Here is a 26,755-nt window from a genome sequence, read left to right on the forward strand (position 1 = left end):
GGAGCTTCAGCTTCAGTGTCAGTCCTTCCAATGAATTTTCAGGACTGATCTCCTGTAAGATTGACTGGTTTGATCTCCTTGCTGTCCAAGGGACTCTTCAAGAGTCTTTTCCAACACCACAGTTCAAAAGCATCAATTCTTCGGCGGTCAGCTTTCTTTATAGTCCAACTCTCAAATCCATAAATGACTACTGGAAAAACCATCACTTTGACTAGATGGGCCTTTGTTGGTAAAGTAATGTCTCTGCTTTTTAATATGCTGTCTAGGTTGGTCATAGCTTTTCTTCCAAAGAGCAAGCATCTTTTAATTTCATGGCTGCAGTCACCATCTGCAGTGATTTTGGAGCCCAATTAGGAGAATATTAAAGGAGTAAGCACAGCATGTCAGGAGGGCAGTGTCATGCATTTGCTTCAATGATGGTTCTCTCAGCAGTTTAGAAAGCAGTTGGGGGTTATTTCTGGCTCTTCAAAGGAGTCTAAATTCTGTCTTTGCCTCTAGTAACATAGGAGAACTTGGGCAGATTTTCCTGTCTCCCTGAGTCTCTACCTCCTCACCTTGTGAATGTAGCTCAGTCCTCTCTCCACAATCGGAATGATGCAGTGAGACCCACAGGCTGGTGATAGTTGTGAAGATGAAGTTTAAATTGTTTAGGTAAAGCTCCTGATTGATGGTGACTCTAATTAAAGCTACCTACCAAATATATTTGGTATTCTCACCTACCAAATATAAAGCCAGATGAAAAAGAAAACTTGTAGAATTTTGTTTAATCTTGATTTTGGGGTAATTTTCTTCCCCTTCTCTCTTTTATCTAATGGCCTAGCCTTCAAGATTCCAGGTGTTTCCTTATTTATTATGACTGAGTAGTATGCATGTTATGAATGTATATATACATACCAAAAAAAATTCTTACTTATATGTGAAATCTAAGGAAACCAGACTTATAGAAACAGAGATCAGATTGTTGCCAGAGGTGGGGGGTGGGAAAAAAGTATTAGTCACTCAGTCATGTCTAACACTTTTGCAACCCCACAGACTGTAGCCTGCCAGGCTCCTCTATCAATGGGATTCTCTAGTCAAGAATACTGGAGTGGGTTGCTATTCCCTTCTCCAGGGGATCTTCCCGACCCAGGGATTTAACCTGGCCAAGGTACAAACTTTTGGTTATAAGTAAGTTCTAAGGATGTAATGTATAGCTTGATAACCATAGTTAACAGTACCACATGATTTGAATTCTTTTCAATACCATATTGAAAGTTGCTAAGAGAGTTGGGTGTCCTTAAAGTTCTTGTAAGAAGAAAAAACTTGTAACTGTGTGAGGATACATATTCCTGTAGTGATCATTTCATGATATATGCATATATCAAATTATTATGTTGTATACTTTGAACTATTCAGTGTTATAGGCCAATTATATCTCAGTAAAACTGGGAAAGAAAAAACAAAGATCCAGGTATTTCAGATAATCTACCATCTTTTGGGCTTAAGACCCATGTATTTAGTTGTATGTTTAGTCCAATCTTGTGGATATTCTGTTAGACTTTGTACCTGCTGAAATTGAAACGCCTCTATACATCCTCCCCCGAGTCTCCCCAGGATCATGTCAATTTTTTATCATCCCCTAGCCAGGTATTCAGTCTAGAGATTGGAATGCAGTGTATTCTCAAACTTGGTGTATGTTAGAATCACCTAAGGAATTTTAAAAACTATAGATGGTTACACCGATTACTCAGACATCTGGGAGTAGGACACAAACATCAAGGATTTTTTTTTTTCTCCCCTGAGCTTTTCATTGAGCTACAATATAAGAAAGTATAGTGCTCAGATCCTAAGTGTATAGTTCAGTGAATTATTGCAAACTGATACTGTCATGTAAAGATACCCAGTCTAAGAAATTGTACACTGCTGGCCTCCCACAAGTGCCCGTCCAGGTGCGAGCTGCCCTGACTTCTAATGCCATACAGTTCTTTCAGTTTTAGTGTTGCTTAAATGGAATCATGGAGCATGTACTCTGCAGATCTGGCTCCTTTTGCTCAACTTTATATTTGTCTTTGCTGTATATAGGTGTAGTACTTTCATTCTCGTTGCTGTTCCGTTGTGAGAATAGAGCACAATTTATTTATCTGTTTTCTCACTGATACACATTTGGGTATTCCTATTTTCTGGCTATTTTGAATAGCCCATTTTTGTACATGATCTGATTTCTGATAGATATATGCCTTTAAGTAGAATTGCTGGGGCATAGGGTATCTTTTCCGGAGAAGGCAGTGGTGACCCACTCCAGTACTCTTGCCTGGAAAATCCCATGGATAGAGGAGCCTGGTAGGCTGCAGTCCATGGGGTCGTGAAGAGTCGGACACGACTGAGTGACTTCACTTTGACTTTTCACTTTCATGCATTGGAGAAGGAAATGGCAACCCACTCCAGTGTTCTTGCCTGGAGAATCCCAGGGACAGGGGAGCCTTGTGGGCTGCTGTCTATGGGGTCGCGCAGAGTCGGACATGACTGATATGACTTAGCAGCAGCAGCAGCAGGGTGTCTTTTCAGCTTTTGTAGATAGATAGTGCTAAGTTGTTTTCCAAAATGTTCTCCCAATTCTTACTCCCACCAGCAAAACTTGAGAGTTCCAGTTCATCTACATCCTCTGAACTCTTGATATTTTTTAAGTTTTTTTTCTTTTTTTCTGCTTTAACCATTACTGTGGGTATGTTTCAATGTGTGAATAAGGAAGTTGAGCCCCTTTCAAATGCTTATTAGATATTTGAATATCTTCTTTTGTGAACTGTCTGTTCAAACTTCTTGCCCACTTAAAAAACTGGATTATCTTTTTCTTAATGATTTATATGAGTTTTTTTTTTTTTTCCTTTTAATGTTTTGGATACAAGTCCTGTTTTGAATACATGTATTCTGAGTATCTTAACTCTTTTTTTTTTTTTTGGTTGCCTTTTAATTCTTTCTGATGATTTCTTTTGAATAGAAGTACTCAATTTTAACATAGTCCAATTTAGAAATATTTTTCTTTATGACAGAGTGTTTTTGTGCCCTGTTTTAAGACATCTTTGCTTACTCTACAGGTCAGGAATGTGTTCTCCTATATCTTTTTTTAAAGGTTGTACTATGTTGGGGTCCATAATTAGATCTGCAGAATTAATTTTACATATAGCATGAGGTGGAGTTAAGAGTCACGGTTTTTTCTTATGGAATCTAGTTGACCCAGTACCACCTTTGAAGGAATCAATAGTTTAAAACCTCCTCAGGCAATTCTAATGGGCGCCATTAGAATTCTAATTTGCTTTGCCCTAACACCAGCTTAAATGCCCCTCTTCCTCTTCACACTTAATCAATTACTTGGTCCTGTTAGTGCTACCCACCACAGGACTCTAAAGTTCATTTCCTTCCCCCTTCTCTGTTTCCTTAGGACTCATCTATTAAATTATAGTGTTCTCATGGGTCTCCCTGCTTCCAGTGGCTTCCCATTTGGGGAAGACCCTTCCCACATCCCACTTTTCCTACAATGATGATGGGAATCTTTTCCCCGAAATCTAAATTTAGTTTAATTTGAATTAAAGCCCTTTTGACTGTCTAGATGTTAAATAACTCTCTGTCAGCAACCTTCGATAGGAGAATCTCAGCTCCTTAGCTTGCAGTTCAGGGCCCTTCACTACCTGGTTCCTACTCACCTTGTTCTCTTTGACCTTGCACCTCAGCCACAGACACTTTGGAGTTTCCAGATGGGCCAGGTATTTCCATATGCCTTTGCTCACACTCTGCAGATGCCTAGAGTGGCTGTTCCCATCCCGCTCCCTTTACAGCTCACTCCTCCAGAAACCCAGCTGGAGTGTCACCTGTTTCCCAAGTCTTCCTGGCCTTAATCTTCTGGCAGAGTTCATTGCTCTATCCTGTGATGTGAATACGTTGTATCTTTACTCACAGTATGCCCTGAATCTGCCTGGAATCATAGTGAGTAAAGCGTGCTATCACTTTCCAACTAGACAGTAAGCTCATGAGGACAGAGACTGGACCTTATTTCTCTTAGAGTCTCTCTGTCGTAGTCCTGTTCAGACAATAAATGTTTTGTTCATTTAATTAGTGAAAAAAATCTTTAGAAAGCTGATTTTTAGGAAATACCTCTTCAATCAGGGCTTCCCTGATAGCTCAGTTGGTAAAGAATCCACTTGCATTGCGGGAGGCCCTGGTTCGATTCCTGGGTCGGGAACATCCCCTGGAGAAGAGAAAGGCTTCCCCCTCTAGTATTCTGGCCTGGAGAATTCCATGGGGTCACAAAGAGTCGAACACGACTGAGTGAGTTTCATTTTCACTTCACTCAGGGAATACAAATTCATAATTTTTCTGTAATGGGGGATACATAATTGTTTCCAGTTCCCCTATGTATTGATTTTTATTTATCTTTTTTTATCCCCTTAGGGCTTATAATTTAGCATAGGAGCCCTCTTTTGTTGGAAAAAATGAGAGCCTCTGTCTTGATTTTGGGAGATTGTGTGATCAGCTTCTTACCATTTTCCCATAAAGCAGGATTTCATGGTGTAGTTGAGAGATGACTTGCTTCCTGTGACCCGGTTTTAATAATAAGAGGGAAAAGGAAATGAGGTCCCACCCTTCTGCACTTTAAAGAGTGAAGTCAGGAGACATGAAAAGACCCAGCAGCCTCGCGAATCTTAAAATCTGGTTGTATGTAAGGGAAACATCAGCCAGATTGCCATCAACATGACCTGCTCTCCCAAATCATCCTTTCAGACCTCAGAGTTTCTGTGTAGTTAGATCTTATCAGCAGCCTTTCACTCTGTTCAGAGCACAATAGGAGACTGTTGTGCTTTTGAACAGGGAAGTCTTTTCTAAGGATTAGAAGAAATGATGTATACAGAAAACGATATAAAAAGTCAGAATTTTTAAATAAAATCATTCAGCCCACAGTTAGTAAGTGCCTACTATATGTTTGGCCCTGGCTAGAATTCAGTAGGATGTAGTTTCTCAGCTTGGAGCAGCAAACAGACATGCAGAAGAGAGAGAAATAAAGTATCATGTGAGCTAGCAGTGTATATACAGGGCATGGTGGAGATATAACATGAGGGAAGGGTCATGTCTACTCAGAGGCAGTAGAGGTAAAGGGTAATTGGGAACGACTGTAGAAAAGGTGTGCCTGGTATTGTGTTGAGCAAATAGGGAGGGAAGGTCATTCTAAGAAGATGGACAGTCCTAGCAACTTAAGAAAACTGCTGAATTTTCCTGTGGCTGAAGGCTTTCTTGGAGAATTCTTTTATCTAAGAAGAATCACCTTATGTAGAGAACTTGGAAAAGTTTTAGTAATTATCCAACTGTCTCCTTTTTTTCACCTTTTTATCAGTGAAGAAGCTGAGACTCAGAGAGGTAAAGTAATTCACACAAAATCCCACAGGGAACTTACTGGCATGTCTGATATTCATAAAAATAGGCAACATTTATTGAATATTTATCATGTACCAACATTGTGACATACATTATATCATCTAATCCTTACATCATCCTAACCCAAGAAGGGGGAAGTACTGTTTTACCGATGAGGAAACTGAGGCCCAAATCATCCAGCAAGAAATATAGCCAGAATTTGGACTCAGACAATCTGACTCCAAAGTCTGTGTCTTAATCCCACCTTGTTAAACTGACTGTCCTTTCTAGTGTTCTTCCCACTTCAGTTCAGTTCAGTCGCTCAGTCATGTCTGACTCTTTGTGACCCCTTGAACTGCAGTATGCCAGGCCTCCCTGTCCATCACCAACTCCCAGAGTCTACCCAAAATCATGTCCATTGAGTCAGTGATGCCATCCAACCATCTCATCCTCTGTAGTCCCCTTCTCCTCCTGCTCTCAATTTTTCCCAGCATCAGGGTCTTTTCAAAAGAGTCAGCTCTTTGCATCAGGTGGCCAAAGTATTGGAGTTTCAGCTTCAACATCAGTCCTTCCAATGAACACCTAGGACTGATCTCCTTTAGGATGGACTGGTTGGATCTCCTTGCAGTCCAAGGGACTCTCAAGAGTCTTCTCAAACACCACAGTTCAAAAGCATCAATTCTTCGGCGCTCAGCTTTCTTTATAGTCCAACTCTCACATCCATACATGACCACTGGAAAAGTTCTTCCCACTATTAGCAGCTAACTCCCACCTACAGTTGTTTTCTTTTATGTCTGTCCTGAAAACAGAGTTGTGGAATTAAAATATTTATGGTCATTTTATTGACTTATTTTCAGGGCTCTATCAAGGATAGATCATAAATTTTTGTTAGTTTAGATAGTAGACCATCAGCCACCGCATTGGTCAGAATTCAGTAAGGGAAGCAAAGCCATAGTGGATACTATGGACTAAGAGATTTATTAAAGGAACTAGAGCTTATATATTTGTAGAAAGAGCTGAGTAAGTAAAGGTAAAAAAAAGTGGGGTTAAGGATCAGAGAAAGTTCACTGACCAGCCCTGACCCAGGCAAACCAACCTCTGGGAATCTGGAGGGTGGGCAGGCCCAGCTCTGGCAGCAGCACTGCAAAGGGCAGCTGGCATGGAAGGAGCTGTGGAAGCTGGTTGGCTCTTTTGCCCCCTCTGTGAGTCTGCAGCACAGTCTTGTGGTGGGCCTGGGGGCACTCTTGGTCACCAGAATCGACATTCTCAACATTTGAGAAGAGGAGCTAGGTACAGAGTATGACCTCAAGGACACACTGGAACTGGGGTTCATCCTAGGCTTGTGTGTGTGGCTGCTGCTTCACTTTTGCCTCCCAGATCTTGTACAGCCTCACTTTGGAGTAGCTCTAGCTTGGAAACATGCAGGGAAGAGGCTCTGGGAAATATAGTTTCCCCTACAACCAGGTTGGTGGTGGGACACTCCACGCACACGTGTGCATGCACACGCGCACGTGCACACACACACACTCCCCTAGAAAAAGAACACAGAAGGTAGAAAGGGGTGCCTTCGCCTGTCTCCAGTGCCTATGGGGTGTGTGTGTGTGTGTGCTAGTTACTCTTCTGGCTGTTTATCACTGAATCTTGATAACTGCTTTCAGAAAGAATTGATGTTCAGGGATACATATCTAGCAAGATTTGAAGCCTGGATTTTTTTCCTTTGTTCGAATGAGCCAAAACTAATGTGTATTTTAATGTACTATGCTACTTTTCATGAGAGACAAGATCTAATGGTTTGTTTTTCTGTTCATTTGAATTAATAAGTGAATTTTTTAAAATTTAGATTTAGCAGAAGTTCTGGGTTTTCCACATTCCAGTTAGTTACCATGCTGGTTACTTAGGAGAGACTGAGCAGTGACTCATAGGGACACCACTTTTAGGTCAGAGGAGAATAAGTCCATCTGGCAGCGTGACGAGAGCTTCTGTTTTACTCTCAGCAGAGCTTTGACTTCCCTTCGGCTGTGCCCAGAATTAAAAAGCGCGTCAAGGGATGCTGTGGATGACGCTTTAGAGTCAGGAGCTGATTTGATTGAGCTTTGGCTGCCCCTATTTCTCTTCCTAAACAGATAATCTGGATTTTTGAGGACAAAAAAGAAACTGCCCTCCCCACCCCCTTTCTTAGCAGAAGGCAAAGCAGCGGAAGCCCTCTGGGGGATGCATCAGCCTTGCTGATCACCCTGATGTCACTTCCTGCTGTTTCAGTTCACCTGATGTCTTTCCTTCCAGAAATCACCTACATGTGGACTCACTGAGACCTTGCCTCTGAGGGTTTTTTCCTTGATGGCATTTCACCTGTTAATCCTCATGAACTTCTCTCTTCCTAGCCAATTCTCTTTGCACCACTGAATATGGTTTTCAGTAGAACTTTTTAGTGGAAAGACCCATGAGGTTAGAGTAGTGCCTGGACTATGAAGATACTGTGAGTATTGTTTATCCAGTTCCACGACTAAATTAGGTCTCCTGCTGGAAAAGGAAGTGGGAAATATGTTAAATTTAGTTCTTCATAATGGAAGTAATATATGCTCATATAATTAAAATATAAAATGGTTTTTTAAAGCTTTTAAAAATAATTTATTTAGTTCTTTTTGGCTGTACCGGGTCTTCATTTCTGTGCATAGGCTTTCTCTATTTGTGGCGAGCAGCATCTGCTTATGGAAACCACGGCCATGATCATGTATGAATTTCCAAGGTAGTCTGTTTATGCATTTATTCTTTCCTTCAGCAGTCAGGGTTACACATCTGCTGCATGTACCACTTTATGCTAATTCTGTCTAGGAGATATGCAGAGCAACATACCAGTATCCTGCTTTCACGGGCCAGGGGAGAAGTTGCTATTAAGAAGCTGTTACTGCAATAAACTTAGTGGGGGCAACTTGAACTAGAATAGTGAAGGTGAGACAGTAAAGATGGGGGCCGAGTTACAGAGATGGTAACGATTTGAAAGAAAAACTAAAGGTATGGCAAACATAAAGATAATATGGAGAAAAGGAGTTAGGCAATGGCACCCCACTCCAGTACTCTTGCCTGAAAAATCCCATGGATGGAGGAGCCTGGTGGGCTGCAGTCCATGGGGTCGCTGAGGGTTGGACACGACTGAGTGACTTCACTTTCAGTTTTCACTTTCATGCATTGGAGAAGGAAATGGCAACCCACTCCAGTGTTCTTGCCTGGAGAGTCCCAGGGACTGGGGAGCCTGGTGGGCTGCCGTCTATGGCGTCGCACAGAGTCAGACACGACTGAAGCGACTTAGCAGCAGCAGACAAGAGAAAGGTGCCTAGGAGCACATCCAACTTGGTGATGCTATCTAGACTGAGATTATAGGAATTCTAATGTCTTCAATTTGTAATTTCCAGGCTTCCTCTCTGTTTCTTAAAGTACTGCTTTTAAAAATCATTTAAAAACCCTTGTTAACACTTAAAAATGGTTAATTTAGTGCTCATTTTGGTAGCATATGTACTAAAATTGAAACAACACAGAAAAGATTAGCATGGCCCCTATACAAGGATGACACGCAAATTTGTGAAGCAAAAAAAAAGTTTAGAGATCTGATGATGTTTTTCAAGAACACAGAAGCTTACTAATCCGAGAGTCTTAAAAATACTTAATAGTTGTGAATAAATTTAAAAGCCCATTTCTCCAAATATATGGATCACTAGGTAAATATTTTCATTTGAAGAAATAGATAAACTAACAGAATAGATAAACTAACAGAACATGGTTTTCTTCCCCCCTAGCATGAAAATGTAGAACATATTTAAGATATTCTTAAGTACTTAGTGGAAGAATAAAGTTCTTCACAATTGAACGACATTCAAAATGATGAATCTGGAAATCAGCTACAGTATATTTAACTATTACAATTACTCCAGGTAATTACTTACCAGAAGACAGCTCTCAGCAGAACCAAGATATAAGCACAAATCAGTAACCAGCTTTCCTAAAAGGAATAAATCTTTAGAGTGTGAAATGGTCAAAACAGGATTTGAAAGGATTAACCACCATGTGTGGTTTCCTTACTCTGTTTGTTTCATCTCCATTTATCTTCTTTCCTTCTACTCATGTGCTCCCTCTTACTGTCTGGTGTCTGCTTAGTTCAGTTTTCTTCGTGCTGCTCTTATTCCTTCTCTGTGTTCCCCTGATACCGTGTGTGTGGTGCATTTATCATATTTGCTGCCCCTGTTGTGTATCTGATGCCTCACTGTACTATGAGTACATTGTCAGGGACTCTGTCTTTCCTGGATTTCAAATAAGGCTTATTGTAGAAAAATCTTTGAATATAAACTCTAATGATATTATTCCCCCCAAAAAATGTGTTTTCATATGACATTTTCAGTTTTTAAAACTATGTATGATACACTTTTCTATGAGGAGTAAAGAAAATGTGAATTTTATATTCTTATATTTTTCCAGGTACCACCAGGCTTTGCACATTGCTATTAGCAGGACTCACTGCTAATCATTATGTGACTCAAAGTTTAAAGATGCTTCTCCCCCAAAACCTTCTTTGCAGGGCCCACCCATACAAACTAGGGTGTTGCTATATTTTTGTGACTTGCTATAATCTCCCTGCATGACATTTAGTATATATGCTTCACTCTAATTGCTTTTAAAATAGATGGTACCTTGTAAGCTTTGTTAAGGTAGAGACCATAGGTGTCTTGTCCATTATAATATCCCTGGGACAGGCTTAGAAGGGGATCCTCTCATAATAATTCTCCTTGTCTCCAGATTCAACCTTTGAAGCCCAAAGTTTAAATAAAACCCTATTTGAACCTAATGTTCAAGATGAAATGTCAGCCACTAAATACTGGAAGTGTATGCATTAGCTGGGATTCTGTAAGGGGTTGCCCTGCAGATGGAATCCTACATTAATATGCAGTCCCAACTCTGAAAATGAACCTGAAAAACCATAGCATCAAGTTAATCATTGGGTCTAACAGTGTCCTAATAAAGCTGTTTCTTCCATGAAAACTGGATTTACCTTCTAGGCACTTGTCCTATAAAAATAAAAGCAAAAAAGAAATTGAAATGCTGTCTTTGTGGCACAAAACTCATTTTCCGAAGCAGTTATGTTCAAGTGAAGTAATTAAGTCTTTTTAATGAACACAGTATTTCTGTTCTTCATGGGTCTGTTTACTGTCATAATCTTAGTAAAGAAGTGATTTTCCAAATAGTTCTATTTTATACGTGGTCTAAGTGAAACATGGCAGAAGGCCCACGTTGCAAGAATTAACAATGAATTTCCTACTTCAGTCCATAGGCTCTTAGAATTGAAATATAAAAGTGGAATCCTAGAACTTAGAGATCATATAACCCCATGGTTTTTAAGTGCTTTCCCAGGTCCACAGAAGAACTGCATGACCACAGCAGTGAAGAGAAGACATGGGAAGATGGGCAGGAGGACACAAAGATGGGACCTTCACCTGGAGAGCTTTGCTTTTGCTGTTAAGTTCCTCATGAGATTCTGAAAGAAAGGGAGAGTTTAGTGATGAAAAGGGCATGCTTGTGTTTTATCTGTGGACCAACCTGCACATATTATAGATGAGGACATTGGTGAAGGTACAGTTTTCAGTAGCTGAACTGGTTTAGAGTCTGCTCAAGGCCTGCTTCTCTACCCAGCCCTGTTTTTCCTACATCACACTGCCTACTTTGACAGTCTCTTATTTCTTTGCCTGCAGCTTCCAGAGCCAAACTCAGCATGATCAACACCATGTCGAAAATCCGTGGCCAGGAGAAAGGGCCAGGTTACCCCCAGGCAGAGGCACTGCTGGCAGAGGCCATGCTCAAGTTTGGAAGAGAGCTTGGAGATGACTGCAACTTTGGTAATGTGTGCTTCCTCACATTTTCAGTTTTCATTTGTCCTGGGGATCTTAGTGCCACTGGAAAAAGCCCTGCAGGAAATAATTAAGACCATTTTATATTTTGATACTCAGTTGTGGGTCTTGGGCCCCTTATTTGTTTTCAGAGTTGCTTTGTCATTTTTAGTGTCATTTGTCTTAGAAATTTTATTCACTTTCTTTCTTCCTCATAAGATCCCATCATTACCATAGCTGGCAGACACAGCCAGAGGCCTGGATGTTCACCACTGTGTGTGTCTGGCAGTGACTGAGCACTGGGACAGAGGGAGATGCCGCACTCAGCGACGGGTCAACACCCCACTGCACAAGCTTTTTCTTAGCTTCTGCTCATCTGTGTAGGGTACCTAATGTGACACCCCTGGCGAATTCCTTTACCTCGCTCTCCCTGGACCCTCAGCTACCATACTAACCACCTTCTGTTTTCAGTCATTCACAATGTGTTGCTGCTACTGCTAAGTCGCTTCAGTCGTGTCCGACTCTATGCGACCCCATAGACGGAAGCCCACCAGGCTCGGCCGTCCCTGGGATTCTCCAGGCAAGAACACTGGAGTGGGTTACCATTTCCTTCTCCAATGCATGAAAGTGAAAAGTGAAAGGGAAGTCTCTCAGTCAGGTCTGACTCTTAGCGACCCCATGGACTATAGCCTACCAGGCTCCTCCATTCATGGGATTTTCCAGGCAAGAGTACTGGAGTGGGGTGCCATTGCCTTCTCTGTTCACAATGTGAGGTCACAGCAAATAACTGTCCTTCCTGATTGAGCCCTGCTCTCCCTTCCAAGTTTTTGCTGAATATATTGACCTTAAACAGATCTCCTCTAGGGGAGAGTGAGTACTTGGGATTTCCCTGGGCGTCCAGTGGTTAAGAATCACTGCTTTCACTGCAGGGGTCATGGGTTTGATCCCTGATCAGGGAACTAAGATCTCACACTCCACGCAGTGTGGCCAAAAATAAATAAATAGATAAAAATAAAGAAGGCGCTAGTGGTAAAGAACCACCTGCCAATGCAGGAGATGTAAGAGACATGGGTTCAGTCCCTGGGTTGGGAAGATCCCCTGAGGAGGGCATGACAACCCACTCCAGTATTCTTGCCAGGAGAATCCCAAGGACATAGGAGCCTGGCAGGCTACAGTCCATGGGGTCACAAAGAGTTGGACACAACTGAAGCGACTTAGCATGCACACACACAAGTACTTATGGAGGGCTTCCCAGGTGGCGCTAGTGGTAAAGAACCCACCTAGCAATGCAGGAGACGTAAGACATGAGCTCAATCCCTGGGTCAGGAAGGTCCCCTGAAGGAGGGCATGGCAACCCACTCCAATATTCTTGCCTGGAGAATCCCATGGACAGAGGAGTCTGGCAGGCTGCAGTCCCTGGGGTCACAAAGAGTCAGACACGACTGAAGTGACTTAGCACACATGCACAAGTACTTACAAAGGAGGGTTCAGTTCAGTTGCTCAGTCGTGTCTGACTCTTTGCGACCCCATGAACCGCAGCACGCCAGGCCTCCCTGTCCATCACCAACTACTGGAGTCTACACAAACCCATGTCCATTGAGTTGGTGATGCCATCCAACCATCTCATCCTCTGTTGTCCCCTTCTCCTCCTGCCCTCAATCTTTCCCAGCATCAGTTCAGTTCAGTCGCTCAGTCATGTCCAACTCTTTGCGACCCCATGAATCGCAGCACACCAGGCCTCCCTGTCCATCACCAACTCCCAGAGTTTACTCAAATTCATGTCCATTGAGTCAGTGATGCCATCCAGCCATCTCATCCTCTGTTGTCCCCTTCTCCTCCTGCCCCCAATCCCTCCCAGCATCAGAGTCTTTTCCAATGAGTCAACTCTTCACATGAGGTGGCCAAAGTATTGGAGTTTCAGCTTTAGCATCATTCCTTCCAAAGAACACCCAGGGCTGATCTCCTTCAGAATGGACTGGTTGGATCTCCTTGCAGTCCAAGGGACTCTCAAGAGTCTTCTCCAGCACCACAGTTCAGAAGCATCAATTCTTTGGCGTTCAGCTTTCTTCACATTCCAATTCTCACATCCATGCATGACCACTGGAAAAACCATAGCCTTGACTAGATAGACCTTTGTTGGCAAAGTCATGTCTCTGGTTTTGAATATGCTATCTAGGTTGGTCATAACTTTCCTTCCAAGGAGTAAGCATCTTTTAATTTCATGCCTGCAGTCACCATCTGCAGTGATTTTGGAGCCCCCAAAATAAAGTCAGCCACTGTTTCCACTGTTTCCCCATCTATTTGCCATGAAGTAATGGGACCAGATGCCATGATCTTAGTTTTCTGAATGTTGAGCTTTAAGCCAACTTTTTCACTCTCCTCTTTCACTTTCAACAAGAGGCTCCTCCAAAGGAGGGTAGGGAGCTTCCAATTCCTTTTCAAAGGAAAAGCAAACTTTTATGTTCTCTATAGTAAGGAATGCAGGCCCCCACCCCCAAGGGCATTGAGTCTGTTGTACTCAGTGAACTTTTATGAACTTTCTCAGATGGAAAATACACTGATCTCCAGAGGGCATTATATACCGTCTCTTGTCTTGGTTGTCTTCAGAAGACAGGCAGCTGTTCCTGGGTGTGGTCTGTGAGGGGCCCTGTTACTGCAAGTGCATTTCCTCTTTGTTCTTTAACGTTCAAGGGCTTCCTTATTACCTTGCAGGCCCAGCGCTTGGTGAGGTTGGGGAGGCCATGAGGGAACTCTCGGAGGTAAAGGACTCCTTGGACATGGAAGTGAAGCAGAACTTCATTGACCCCCTTCAGAATCTTCATGACAAAGATCTGAGGGAAATTCAGGTACCTGCTACTAGTTATTTGCAAACTGGATGTTGGAATTGTACAGATGCAGGTTCCCTTTTCCTTTAGGAAACATTTTTTTTAAAACTTACCATGCATGTTGTCAACACTGAGCATGTGAACTGTAAAAAATCCAGCATGAAAAATCAAGATAAATGGTAAATGTAGTACTTTTTGCCCCATTATTATGACTGTGCCACTCAAGAGTATTACATTTAATTTCTCCATGTTCAGTTTTCAAGTTTTTCAAGCATTTTTCTCCAGAAGGATATTCTTTCCCTGACTATACAATTTTATTAATTATTCTATGTTTTCTGGGATGATTTCACCCTCTAAAATACCAGCAGTACCAGTTGTTGGCTTGTATATGTAGTTCTTCTTTTACTCTATAAACTTGTGTTTTCATAATGGTTGTTAGACTTGAGGAAATATACCCAACTATCCTTTCTAAAACATGTAGAACAGTTTGCTGCTGCTGCTGCTGCTAAGTCGCTTCAGTCATGTCCGACTCTGTGCAACCCCATAGACGGCAGCCCACCAGGCTCTCCTGTCCCTGAGATTCTCCAGGCAAGAACACTGGAGTGGGTTGCCATTTCCTTCTCCAATGCATGAAAGTGAAAACTGAAAGTGAAGTTGCTCAGTCGTGTCTGCCTCTTTGAGACCCCATGGACTGCAGCCTACCAGGCTCCTCCATCCATGGGATTTTCCAGGCAAGAGTACTAGAGTGGGGTGCCATTGCCTTCTCTGGTAGAACAGTTTAGTTTTTCCAAATCAATAATGTTCAATTGGCTTTAACCTCTAACTAGGTGTGTAATGTTTGCTCATCCATTCTTTCAACAGATATCTGTTTAACTTGTCTGAAATTTGATTTTCAGATAAATGAAGTCTCTGCAATCTCTAGCTTAAATCTTCAACCCTGCCGCACTGTTGCTAGGTGGCAGACTCACTCCAAACCTGTCTCTCTGATTCCAGTGCTCTGTTTTGCAGCTGACTGCAGGTTCAGACATTTTAAAAGGGCATTCCTTCCAAAGGGACAAACACTTAGTTTGGATCAGGGCATGGGCTGGAGGCAGGGTGTGTGGTGGCAGGAAGGTCAAGGATATTCTTCCTCCCACCTTCTCATTTCTTCCCCACTCCCAACTTCATTTTCATTTTCTTCCCTCTCACTCCCTGAACACCCAGGGTCAAGAGAAATCTAGCACATTTCCCTCCACCCATTAATAGTGGGACACTGCAGCTCGGAGAAGGCGATGGCACCCCACTCCAGTACTCTTGCCTGTAAAATCTCATGGACGGAGGAGCCTGGTAGGCTGCAGTCCATGGGGTCACTAAGAGTCCGACACGACTGAGTGACTTCACTTTCACTTTTCACTTTCATGCATTGGAGAAGCAAATGGCAACCCACTCCAGTGTTCTTGCCTGGAGAATCCCAGGGATGGGGGAGCCTGGTGGGCTGCTGTCTATGGGGTCACGCAGAGTTGGACATGACTGAAGCGACTTAGCAGCAGCAGCAGCAGCTCGTAGGAGAAAAATACTTTGTGGCTTTTTGAAACTACTTTCCTAATTGGTTACTGGAGGCTGGGCAGTCCCACACCTGGAATGTGTGCATCAGGGTGATGCAAAGGGGAATTACTGCGCAGTGTTGGGGGTTAGGTCCTGATGAAGGTCTCTTTCAAGTTAGGTCTTAGGACTCAGTGTCATCATCTGTCAGATGGGAGACTTAAATTAATCCATGATTCTCCTAAAGCTGCATCAGTCTGCTAGGCTAAGTGCTGAGACCAAGTTGCCTGGGCCTCAGCCCTGGATATTCTAATTCAAGTGATCAAGAATCTGTAGTTTTAGTAAATATCTTAAGGTAATTCTAATAGACTGGATTACCTCAAAAATAAATCCCTTCCAGCACAAATGTTTTATGATATGAAAAAGAAAGAATACTTTTCTTTCTCACTTCATTTCAAGGAAACCATTTTTCCTCTGCCTTCCCACGAGATACCATTTCCTTGAAGATGGAGACTTGTGAGCCCTGTATGCCTGTGCTTTCTAAACCTTCCTAGCTTCCACCTCTAGTCATAGGGTGGAGAGGCATATATTCCACCTTAGCTTTGACCCAGCAGGGGCAGACAATAAAGGGCATCAGTATTTTCCACAATTTCTTTCTTGCTATTAATTATTTTTAAAGGTGTTTCCCAAACATAAATGTCTTAGCCTTTAGAAACATTTGCCCCCATTGATGTGTGTTTCTTTATTTCTCTGGTGATGTGATGTTTTAGAACTTAGCCTGTCTTATTTTGGAAGCCAATAGGCATGGTGGGGAAGTGAGCTGTAAATAGTCCTTTTCCATAGGTCCCTTCAAAGCACATTTCTGCCCTTGATTTTTTCAGCATCATCTGAAGAAGTTGGAGGGAAGACGCCTGGACTTTGATTACAAGAAGAAACGACAAGGCAAGATTCCTGATGAAGAGTTACGTCAAGCTCTGGAGAAATTTGATGAGTCTAAGGAGATTGCTGAGTCAAGCATGTTCAATCTCTTAGAGATGGATGTGAGTGACTCTCCTGTGGTTTTTAATTTAGCTTCACCTTTGAGGAACAGGATTAATATGTTAAAGGGTTATGAAATTTAAAATGTGAATCACTGATAGTACTATGTGGTGAAAGCTTCAGTAGTTATTTTTTTTAAATAATTTAAAATTATAAAGTAGACTGAGAAATTGTAAAGCTGTTCCTATATTCCTGTAGTTTGCTGTGAGCTTCCCAGATGGTACTAGTGATAAAGAATCCACCTGTCAGTGCAGGAGGCACAAGACTCGGATTCAATCCCTGGGTCAGGAAGAGACCCTGCAGTAGATACAGAAACACATTCCGGTAATCTTACATAGAAAAATTCTAAGGACAGAGGAGCTGGCAGGCTCCAGTTCATGGGGTAGTAAAGAGTCAGATACAAATGAGCGAACGCGCGCGCGCGCGCGCGCACACACACACACACACACACACATGACAGCACAAAAAGTTTGATGTAACTAGATTTTTGTCTGCTAATAATCTTAAACTGTTATAAATAGTAGGGAGATAAAGAATGTTTCTGATGACCTGGGCTTCCCTGGGGGCTCAGATGGTAAAGAATCTGCCTACAATGCTGGAGACCTGGGTTCAGTCCCTGCGTTGGGAAGGTCTCCTGGAGAAGGGAATGGCTACCCACTCCAGTATTCTTGCCTGGAGAATCCCATGACAGAGGAGTCTGGCAGGCTACAGTCTATGGCATCACAAAGAGTCAGACACAACCAAATGACTTTCACTTTCTGATGACCTATATAAGTCCAATAGTTTAAGCAAATACTCTGTTGAAATGTGAAGTGTAAGGCAAATTGACTTCAGATTAAATAAGAAAATCAGTCAATGTTGTCAGTAAGTATGTGTCCAATATACATTCAGTTCAGTTCAGTCACTCAGTCATGTCAAACTCTTTGCAACCCTATGGACCACAGCATATCAGGCTTCCCCATCCATCACCATCTCCCGGAGCTTGCTCAAACTCATGTCCATCAAGTCAGTGATGCCATCCAACCATCTCATCCTCTATCGTCCCCTTCCCCTTCTGCCTTCAGTCTTTCCCAGGATCAGGGTGTTATTCCAGTGAATCAGTTCTTCACATCAGGTGGCCAAAGTATTGGAGATTCAGCTTCAACATCAGTCCTTCCAATGAATATTCAGGACTGATTTCCTTTAGGATGGACTGGTTGGATCTCCTTGCAGTCCAAGGGAATTTCAAGAGTCTTCTCCAACACCACAGTTCAAAAGCATTGATTCTTCGGTGCTCAGTTTTATGTATGGTTAAGATGGTCTATATTTTGAGGTAAAGTTAACCTTTTCTTTCCAAAGGTAATTACAATTAAGGTTGAAGATTGTTGCATAGATACTACATTTGGGACATAGGTGAGATAGTTTAAAAGTTGCCTTCACATTTCCAGAATGCTGAATTATTTTTCATGGCTTTAACAGTTGCTTTCTAACCACTCATGTCATAAGACCTATTAACCAGATTTTCTGTCCTTGCTCATCTTCACCTCTAGCCCCATCAGTTGCTCACCAGCTTCTGCCAAGGTATTTACAGAGCCTTTAGGTATTTACCGCCCGCCCCCCCCCGACTGGTGACAGGGGAGGCATGTTGAACATATCCAGACTTCCAGACTCTCCAGAAACATTGCTAGTTTGTGATTATGTAAAACAACGTGTCCATCTACCTACCGAGGAGGAACACCATGAGGGAGAGGGTGACCTGAGTCACAGCATTCCTCCTCTTCACCAAGGACCCAGCCCCACTCCAAAACTCATGGGGTAGCATTGCCTCTATTCACTCAGAGGCAACTATTCAACTGGATCACAACACAACACACAACATGAAGAGTAACCCAGGATGCTCAGAAGGTTAGAGGAGGAGTGAGCCCAAGGTGCCACTCAACCCAAGCCTTTTACATTGCAGATGAGGGTCAGAGAGAACAAAAGGTTTTCTGTCAAACCACACTGCCTCCCATAGTGCCTCATATGAGAAATCAATATTTACATTTTTATTAACAGCACTGATATTGACTTAGCATGAGAAGTATAGAGAGCAAAGAATGTTCTTGTCAATGCATCTTTTGTCCTATAGAAAATCAATCAAAGAAGCCAAATCGTAATCAGAAGGTTATGGCTAAGCATGAGACTGTTTGATGAGAGCTTTGTGACCTCTGGGAGGATTCTGACTAATGTTTCTTCTCCTAGAACTAGAGTTTCCAAGCACAGGGATGCTTTCTTATCTTTAATCAATTTGTTACCCGCAAAACTATCAGTTAGCCTGGCTCACTGCACAGTCGTGGGCACCACCGAGCACTGGGCTGTGTGTCGGGTAGCTGCGTCATTTGGACTGAGCAGTAGCAGATGATTAAGGACTGTAACCTGATAACTAAGACGTGGTTCCCCCATTGATCTGCAGATCGAGCAGGTGAGCCAGCTGTCTGCGCTCGTCCAAGCCCAGCTGGAGTACCATAAGCAGGCAGTCCAGATCCTGCAGCAGGTCACTGTCAGACTGGAGGAGAGGTATTGTACAGTTCCCTGCATTTCCCATTTCCATTTTCTTGCTATGAAATGGTGTATAAAGAAGTGGAAATATTAGAATACATTAGAAGAAAAACTTTCTTCAGGATTCCTACTGACCCTACATAAGCAACTTGTGAATCATTTGTTTTGATTTTATATTGTCTTGGGCTCTGTTTTCCTTCATTTCCTTCACTTTCCTTCATTCCTTCCTAATGTTGTGTTTGGGCTTCCCTGGTGGCTCAGTGGTGAAGAATCTACCTGCCAATGTAGGAGATGTAGGTTCGATCTCTGGGTGGGGAAGATCCCCTGGAAAAGGAAATGGCAACCCACTCCAGTATTCTTGCCTGGGAAATCCTCTGGATAGAAGAGCCTGGTGAGCTACAGTCCATGGGGTCACAAAAGAATTGGACACAACTTAGTGACTAAACAACAATCATCTTGTGTTTTATGAGCAATCAATATGTAGGTAATACTTTGTCTGCCACAGATGGGACCCCCAGGAGGCTACTAATGATAATGGATGTGATTTGCCGGCCAGCTATGCTATGGGTACTGAAGGCATATCACCATCAGTCATGTAACAGCCCTGTAAACCAAGTATTGTTAACCTCACCTAACAGACCGGCAAACCTGGGCTCAGGGTCATGCAGCAGTGCCGCAGGGGCTCCCGTGTAAGCATAACCTATTGGAAAGCCTGTGTCGTTTCACACTTTGAGTTTCTCTGTGGTGATGAGGTCCATCAGAGGGAGCTGATTACTTACACCTGTTCCGCCTTCTCAGATGGGCCCCATATCCTAGCTGGGGTGGTTTAATTATTAGAGCTGTGAGGCACAGCCTGCACAGCTGTGTCTGGTGGCCCTGTGCTGTGTAATATGTGTTATTTTATTTGAGCTGAATGTGTGCACATCAAAGGATTGCCTCAAGAGATTTTATTCTCAGCTTATGGCCAGATAAGGCTCTCAGAGCTGCTGATACGGCTATAAATGCACAAGGCCTCCTGCAGGTATAGGGCTGTGTTATGAGAAATTTCCTCAACCTGTTGCCATGTGGCCAGCCTTGTCCTCTCCTCAGTGTCTTCCTTGACTAGTGTTTGGACAGTGAACCCTTGTGGAAACACGTGTCATGCTCTGAAGCCTCTAGGAGGGTTGAAAACCATGCATTTCATCGTACTAAAGAAGCATGATATATCTTTGTGACATCTGCTGAGCATGAAGGCCACTTTTCTTTGTTCCCTCTGAACCATGTTCAGAGCCACTGTCATTCTATAATCGCCATACCCTAGAGAAGGGGACGACAGAGGATGAGATGGCTGGATGGCATCACCGACTCAATGGACGTGAGTCTGAGTGAACTCCGGGAGTTGGTGATGGACAGGGAGGCCTGGCGTGCTGCGATTCATGGAGTCGCAGAGAGTCGGACACGACTGAGCAACTGAACTGAACTGAACTGAACTGAGACTCCCCCCACACTTGCGGATTGGCTGTGCACTTTGCTTAGTGAGCATCTGGCACTGTGGAAAACACTTCGGGGTGTGCAGAATACATTTGCTGCCTGTGCCTTTCCCACTTCCTCCCATCTCCCTTAGATTCTTTCTCCTTCCTCTGTGCTGTACCCAGAGTATACCGTATTTCCTCCTCTTTTCCCTCCACATATTCTCAAGCTCAGCAGGGAATAACTGTCTTCTGGGAATAGCTATTCATCTAGAAATGACTGCTAACCATCTTTTACTTTTCTCCTCAAACCCTCTCTGACTTCTCCATGGACAGGTAGACTCCTCACCCCCAGCTCCACCTCTGTGTTCCTAGAACATTTTACGCAGATCTCCATAATAGTATTTACTACAGTTTACAGTAATCAGTTGTTTATGATCTGTCTTCCCACCAGACCATAAGCTTGAGGATAAGACTAGTGACTGATTGGTCTTTGTGTTCCTGGCACCTAACACAGTGCATCCTTGCAAAGTGAGCTCTTAGTAAACGAGGAGGCAAGTGAGAGGAAGAATGAAGACAGTGAGGGTAGAGCCATATAGGGTGTGACTACAGTGTAAAACATGGAGAAAGACACAGAAAAGAAAACTAAGGATCCTTTCTCATATTCCACAATGGTAGATTGGTGGGTAACCTAAGTATTTTCTGGATTTTATGACTTTTCTTTTTGTGTCTTAATTGTCTGCATCCCCTTTTTCTTTTTAATGTAGAATAAGACAAGCTTCATCCCAGCCAAGAAGGGAGTATCAGCCTAAACCTCGAATGAGCCTGGAGTTTTCAACGGGGGACAGCACTCAGCCCAATGGGGGCCTCTCCCACACAGGCACCCCCAAACCTGCAGGTAAGGAGCTGAGGGCTGCAGAACCCACTGCACAGGCCTTGGGCACCCCCAGTTGACATGCTTCCAGAAATTCTAGGAGTGGTCCAGTCTGGCTACATGAGGAATACACAGTAATATATTTCTTACAGAATGGTGGTGTCAGAAACTTAACAGAGTTCCTTCTTGTATCATTGACTCTCCCTTCCTCTCCTTTACTCTCTCTCCTCTATTAAACTTTCTTTGTAAGTCCCTTTTTCTCTCACTGTCCACCATCACCCCACAATTACTTGCTGCAGCAAACACATTTGATTTTGACCTTTGTGGTCTTAAAGTCACCTTAATATGTCAGTTTCATTGTAGGGATGTCATGAGTTTTTTCCTGCCTGTTTTTCTGCTTCTATGAATCTTGCCTGCATAAAGGTGAATGCCCCTGGACAGTATGTGCCCACATACACTCACTTATAACCCACAGACAGCAGCTCCAGGAAACTGTTGGATTTCTGGAGTCAAAGAAACACATGGGTGAATATATTTGCAGATGAATATATTCTGAGTCTCAATAGCTGCTTGACTTTCCTCCTCTCCCTACCCTCCAGCCAGTTCACTGTGCTGTAGTAACAGGTTGGTACAATAAAAATGAAAACTAATTTTCTATCAAGGATATTGGTGTATACCCAGTAGTATCCTTTTAGCTGACACCACTGCTGTCCACCCGCTACACGCAGATTGGGTAAAAGCCTGTGCTTGCGATATATTCAGCCTTAGTAATCTAATCTGCTTGGTTGAAGAAGAGAAACTGTCTGATACTAGATGTGGACTGTAAGGATGTGCAGCTTTCTTCCATGTTTCCTGCATCCCCAGTGCTCAATGTTCGATGGGAGGAAACATAGGTGTCCTCAGGAGACTACAAAGGAAAGAAGTGAGGTGTGTGATGACGGTGGGGGCTCTCTGCCCCTTGTGCTGAGCTCTTCTGCTCAGAGCACTCCGTGTGTGGATAACAGCAGTGGTTTTTAGAAGTTAACCGGTTACAAGGACTAGTCATGTAAGTTATAGGTAACCTGTTCTCTGGTGCTCAGAAACCAATCACATATTCCACTTTTCTCTCAGAGACTCATTAACTTGCTTTCTCTAAATTAAAATAAATAAATAAATGTTATTGTTCCCCTTCAAAGCCGTCTAGGTGGCATGGATCTGCATGCACTTGTCTGAGTTTATTAGTATATGTGTATGCCTACTCTGTCAGTGGAGAAGGCAATGGCACCCCACTCCAGTACTCTTGCCTGGAGAATCCCATGGACAGAGGAGCCTGGTAGGCTGCAGTCCATGGGGTCGCTAGGAGTCAGACACGACTGAGCAACTTCACTTTCACTTTCACTTTTCACTTTCATTCATTGGAGAAGGAAATGGCAACCCACTCCAGTGTTCTTGCCTGGAGAATCCCAGGGACAGGAGAGCCTGGTGGGCTGCCGTCTATGGGGTCTCACAGAGTCAGAGACGACTGAAGCGACTTAGCAGCAGAAGCAGCGACTCTGTCAGTATGCTTACTGATTTAACATAGATCTCTTTTAAGATATGGGCCCATCCATCATTATTTAAATCAAGGTAAATATACTATTTTTCTATGCCATAGCTCTGATGGACACACATCGTAGTCATATATGCAGTATATTAATGCACAGGTATAATTATATCACTTTTATATAATCTCATTTAATAGCCACAGAAATAAGTTCTAACTGTTCATTCCAATTTTAGGCAAAGAAACTGAGACTGAAGTGCCTTACACAAGGTCACAGAGAGTAAGAACTTGAGTAAGAACTTTATATTGTCCTGTTTTTCACTATATTACAGCAACTTCCGGAGACTGAGGTCTTTATTTTTAAAAAATGTGAACTGCACTGTTATTCTGATGCTGCAAAACATTGTCCGTGTAATGAACTGTACTATTTCATATAGGCAGAGATCTTAAAGTGCTAGTGTGGAAAGAATTTTGGCCATGCTCCATGATGAACCTAAATCTCACTGTACCATGCTGTGCTAAGTCACTTGAGTTGAGTCTGACTCTTTGCAACCCTGTGGACCGTAGCTCACTAGGCTCCTCTGTTCACGGGATTTCCCAGGCAAAAATACTGGAGTGGGTTGCCATGCCCTCCTCCAGGGGACCTTTCTGACCCAAAGATCGAACCCTCATCTCTTACGTCTCCTGCATTGGCAGGTGGGTTCTTTACCACTAGTGCCACTGGGGAAGTCCAAATCTCGCTAAGACTCCTTAAGTCATTGAGTCTCCCACCTCTGCACGTTGTTAGGAAGGCCAGCCTTGATAAACTGTCTTGTATGTACCAAAAGAATAGATGTGACCAGTTTTTAATACTGGAAAAAGAAACAGGAATTCAGCAACTCCCAGAAACGTGAGAAAACTTCTGAAGACTGGTAGAGAGCAAGGTGCCATGCAGCAGACACTGGGGACCAGAGCCAAGAGGAGGCTTCAGCAGGAAGAGGAGTGCAGGAGGAGCCCAGGGGGACAGCAAGCCAGGCAGGAGTCGAGTGTGCTAAATTCCCCTTGTCTCTCTGTGTTCTTCTCTCCTACTCTCACTCCCAGGTGCCCCAATGGATCAGCCCTGCTGCCGAGCTCTGTACGACTTTGAACCTGAAAATGAAGGGGAGTTGGGTTTTAAAGAGGGTGATATCATCACACTCACTAACCAGATTGATGAGAACTGGTATGAGGGGATGCTCCACGGCCAGTCAGGCTTCTTCCCCATCAATTATGTGGAGATTCTGGTTGCTCTGCCCCACTAGGATGTCAGCGCTGGCTGCTCACCTCTTCTTGACCCAGATAGTTAGGTTTAACCACTGCTTTGGTAATGCTGCTTACAAAACATCCCAAGTGCAGGCTGCAGTGGTCCAAGTCGTCAAGCCCCATTGAGTACGTTTGGTTGACTTGTGTGATCCCACAAGAGTCATGGTGATGGATGATATCTTCTTAGCCTGGTGGGCATGGCATGTGCTTTACAATACCATTTGAGACCAGCCAGTAGTCACAGAACTGCTGTTTACACAGTTCTCAGGAGGCTGTGGCCTCTGAGAATTTGACCATGAGCCACATCACATATCCACCATCCTACTGAAGATATTATCTATCACCGGCGGGCCGTCTCAAGGTCTCAGGTTCTCCATTTAAGTAGAAGAGAAAGTTCTTGTTTCACATCAGCCCCTCCCAAACGTATGAGTCACAGAACTGTCCAAGAAAGCCTCCCTCACCAGCAAATTATCTTCTTGTCTGAATGAGTGAATCCCTGAACGCTCTCATAGAAAGTGTTCAGTGTGGGTTCAAAGCCTTCTCTGAAAAGTCTCCTTTGTTCCTCTGCTTATGCCCATTTCTGACGTTCAGCTGGTTTTCTTCCCTCCCTGCTGTTAAAGCCAGAGGGTGATTCCCATTTTATCTCTAAGTAAGATGGTCATCATGTTGTGGGAGGAGCTGAAGAGGTTCTCTACTATGAGGAATTGGAAAGGACCTGGTCTCCAAGCTTTCCTTTCTTGCTGTACAGAAACCAGATATGTATACAGGGCATTTCTGAAGGTACACAGAAGGGGGCACAGATGTCTTCACTTCAGTTCTGTTTATGAATTACATGTTTCATGAATCCATTTGATACAGAAACACAAGAAGAAGAGCACTCGAAACCATTTGCCCACTAGTCCATAGACCAAGAAACAGTACCTATCTTCCCATTCCACGTTCTCCTTGTGTTCTTTGAACATCGTTTGTGCATATTCTGCCCTCAATGAGGACCAAATAAAGACAATTTTTGTGCTTAGCAGTTTAAGATGTGTGGCTGCATATGCAAGACTCTTTCGCAGTTCAGTAATGACATTTCTTTCTGTCCCTTCTATCTCCTCTTCATTTTGTGTGTACAGTGCTATGCGTATGCTTATGAGTTGTTGTTGTTGTTGTTGTTTGTATCAGTCATTAAATCTTGTTAGGTATCCAGAGTTCTATTTATCTAGCTGTACAGATTCTTTCAGAGGTTTAATGTGCTGCTTCGGATGTGCCACCTGCGGTTGTGGATCATGTGGAGTGAAAGGCAAATCTTACTGCTTAATGTATAAAGTCTTCCCACGGGAAGCGTTGCTGTTTCCAATAAATATTGCTGAAGACAGAACCAAAGGCTCCGCTGCTTTATTTTGTGTTAGTTCTCTGGGTCCAGCGGTGGGTGGACTAGTCTTCATTGCCTTCTGATACAGCCAAAGCAGATCCGCCTCCAACCTCAGACCTACTTCTCTGTAAGCAGGACGAGTTCCATTATCAAGAAGGAGTTAGCCTGGACACTGGTAACTTCTTGGTAACCCGGGGAAGGTGGAGATTTGAGAAAAAAGGATAAGAAAGTGGGAAGGAAAAGACTTCTATGAAAGTTAAATGAGATAGCATCATGTTGATATCATGAGAAGAATATAATGTTCAGAGGAGCAAATATAAGATAGCATTTCCATGAGTCTTTTGTTTTCTTTCATGCTTGAAGAGAAAGGAATCGACTTGGAAATACAGATTGGCCAAAAGCCAGAATTCTTTTCTCTTGGCGTGTCTACTGGGGGTGTGGGGTGGGAGGAGGGGAGCAGTGCATACAGAATATGTATTTCCTGAGCTCCTGAGAAAATAAACATGTTCTTTGTGTACTGGGTGTCCTTGTATTCTTCCATGCTGAGGGCGATAATCCAAAAGTTCTAATATAAAGCGAGTAGTTTTAATCTAACTCCTAAAGATTTACAGAAGACATACTAACTACACATATATATTATATATAAATTTCTCTAACGGAAATATTTTTTCTACCTGTGAGTTATAGTATTATAGATCAATTCTTCAAACCAGTTTAAAGAAGAAATTACCAATGACTTTATTGTGAATGGAGAAAATACAGAAGAATCACAGATAAACTATTAGAATCAATAAGTAAATTTAATAGGATTACTGGATGTATAATCAATATCCAAAAAATTTAATATACCAGTAACAGTCAATTAGAAAAAAGTAATTAAAATATACATCATTTACAAAGGCATAAAAATTCAAGTCCATAGATATAAATCTAATAAGAATTATGTAAGAACTCTACGTAGAAAGTTATGAAACATGTTTGAGAAAAAAATAAAGAAGACCCTAAATGAGTGAAGAGATATTTATGGATTGGAAAACTCAACATTGTAAATATGTTATTTCTACTCAGATTGACTTATGGGTTTAGTGAAATTTCAATCAAAATCTCAGGAATTTTTTTGTGT

The 26,755-nt window shown here is 42.8% G+C and overlaps 1 protein-coding gene and 1 non-coding gene across 2 annotated transcripts in view; both read left to right on the top strand.

Annotated features, from left to right (window-relative positions):
- The window catches only part of SH3GL2 (SH3 domain containing GRB2 like 2, endophilin A1), a 226,320-nt gene extending 200,692 nt beyond the window's left edge, over positions 1-25,628 (top strand). Inside the window, exons 4-9 of the mRNA XM_070376126.1 lie at positions 11,115-11,258; positions 13,962-14,095; positions 16,477-16,635; positions 19,065-19,168; positions 21,366-21,496; positions 24,075-25,628. Coding sequence (XP_070232227.1) covers positions 11,115-11,258; positions 13,962-14,095; positions 16,477-16,635; positions 19,065-19,168; positions 21,366-21,496; positions 24,075-24,274 — 872 coding nt within the window. The 3' untranslated portion in view covers positions 24,275-25,628. The remainder of the gene's footprint in view (positions 1-11,114; positions 11,259-13,961; positions 14,096-16,476; positions 16,636-19,064; positions 19,169-21,365; positions 21,497-24,074) is intronic.
- Positions 8,869-8,975, top strand: LOC138989072 (U6 spliceosomal RNA). Its single transcript, XR_011465304.1, has one exon. It is a non-coding gene; the product is annotated as a U6 spliceosomal RNA (small nuclear RNA).
- Positions 25,629-26,755: the final 1,127 nt, after the last annotated feature.

Source organism: Bos mutus, chromosome 8, assembly GCF_027580195.1.
Source record: "Bos mutus isolate GX-2022 chromosome 8, NWIPB_WYAK_1.1, whole genome shotgun sequence".
Taxonomy (NCBI): Eukaryota; Metazoa; Chordata; class Mammalia; order Artiodactyla; family Bovidae; genus Bos; species Bos mutus.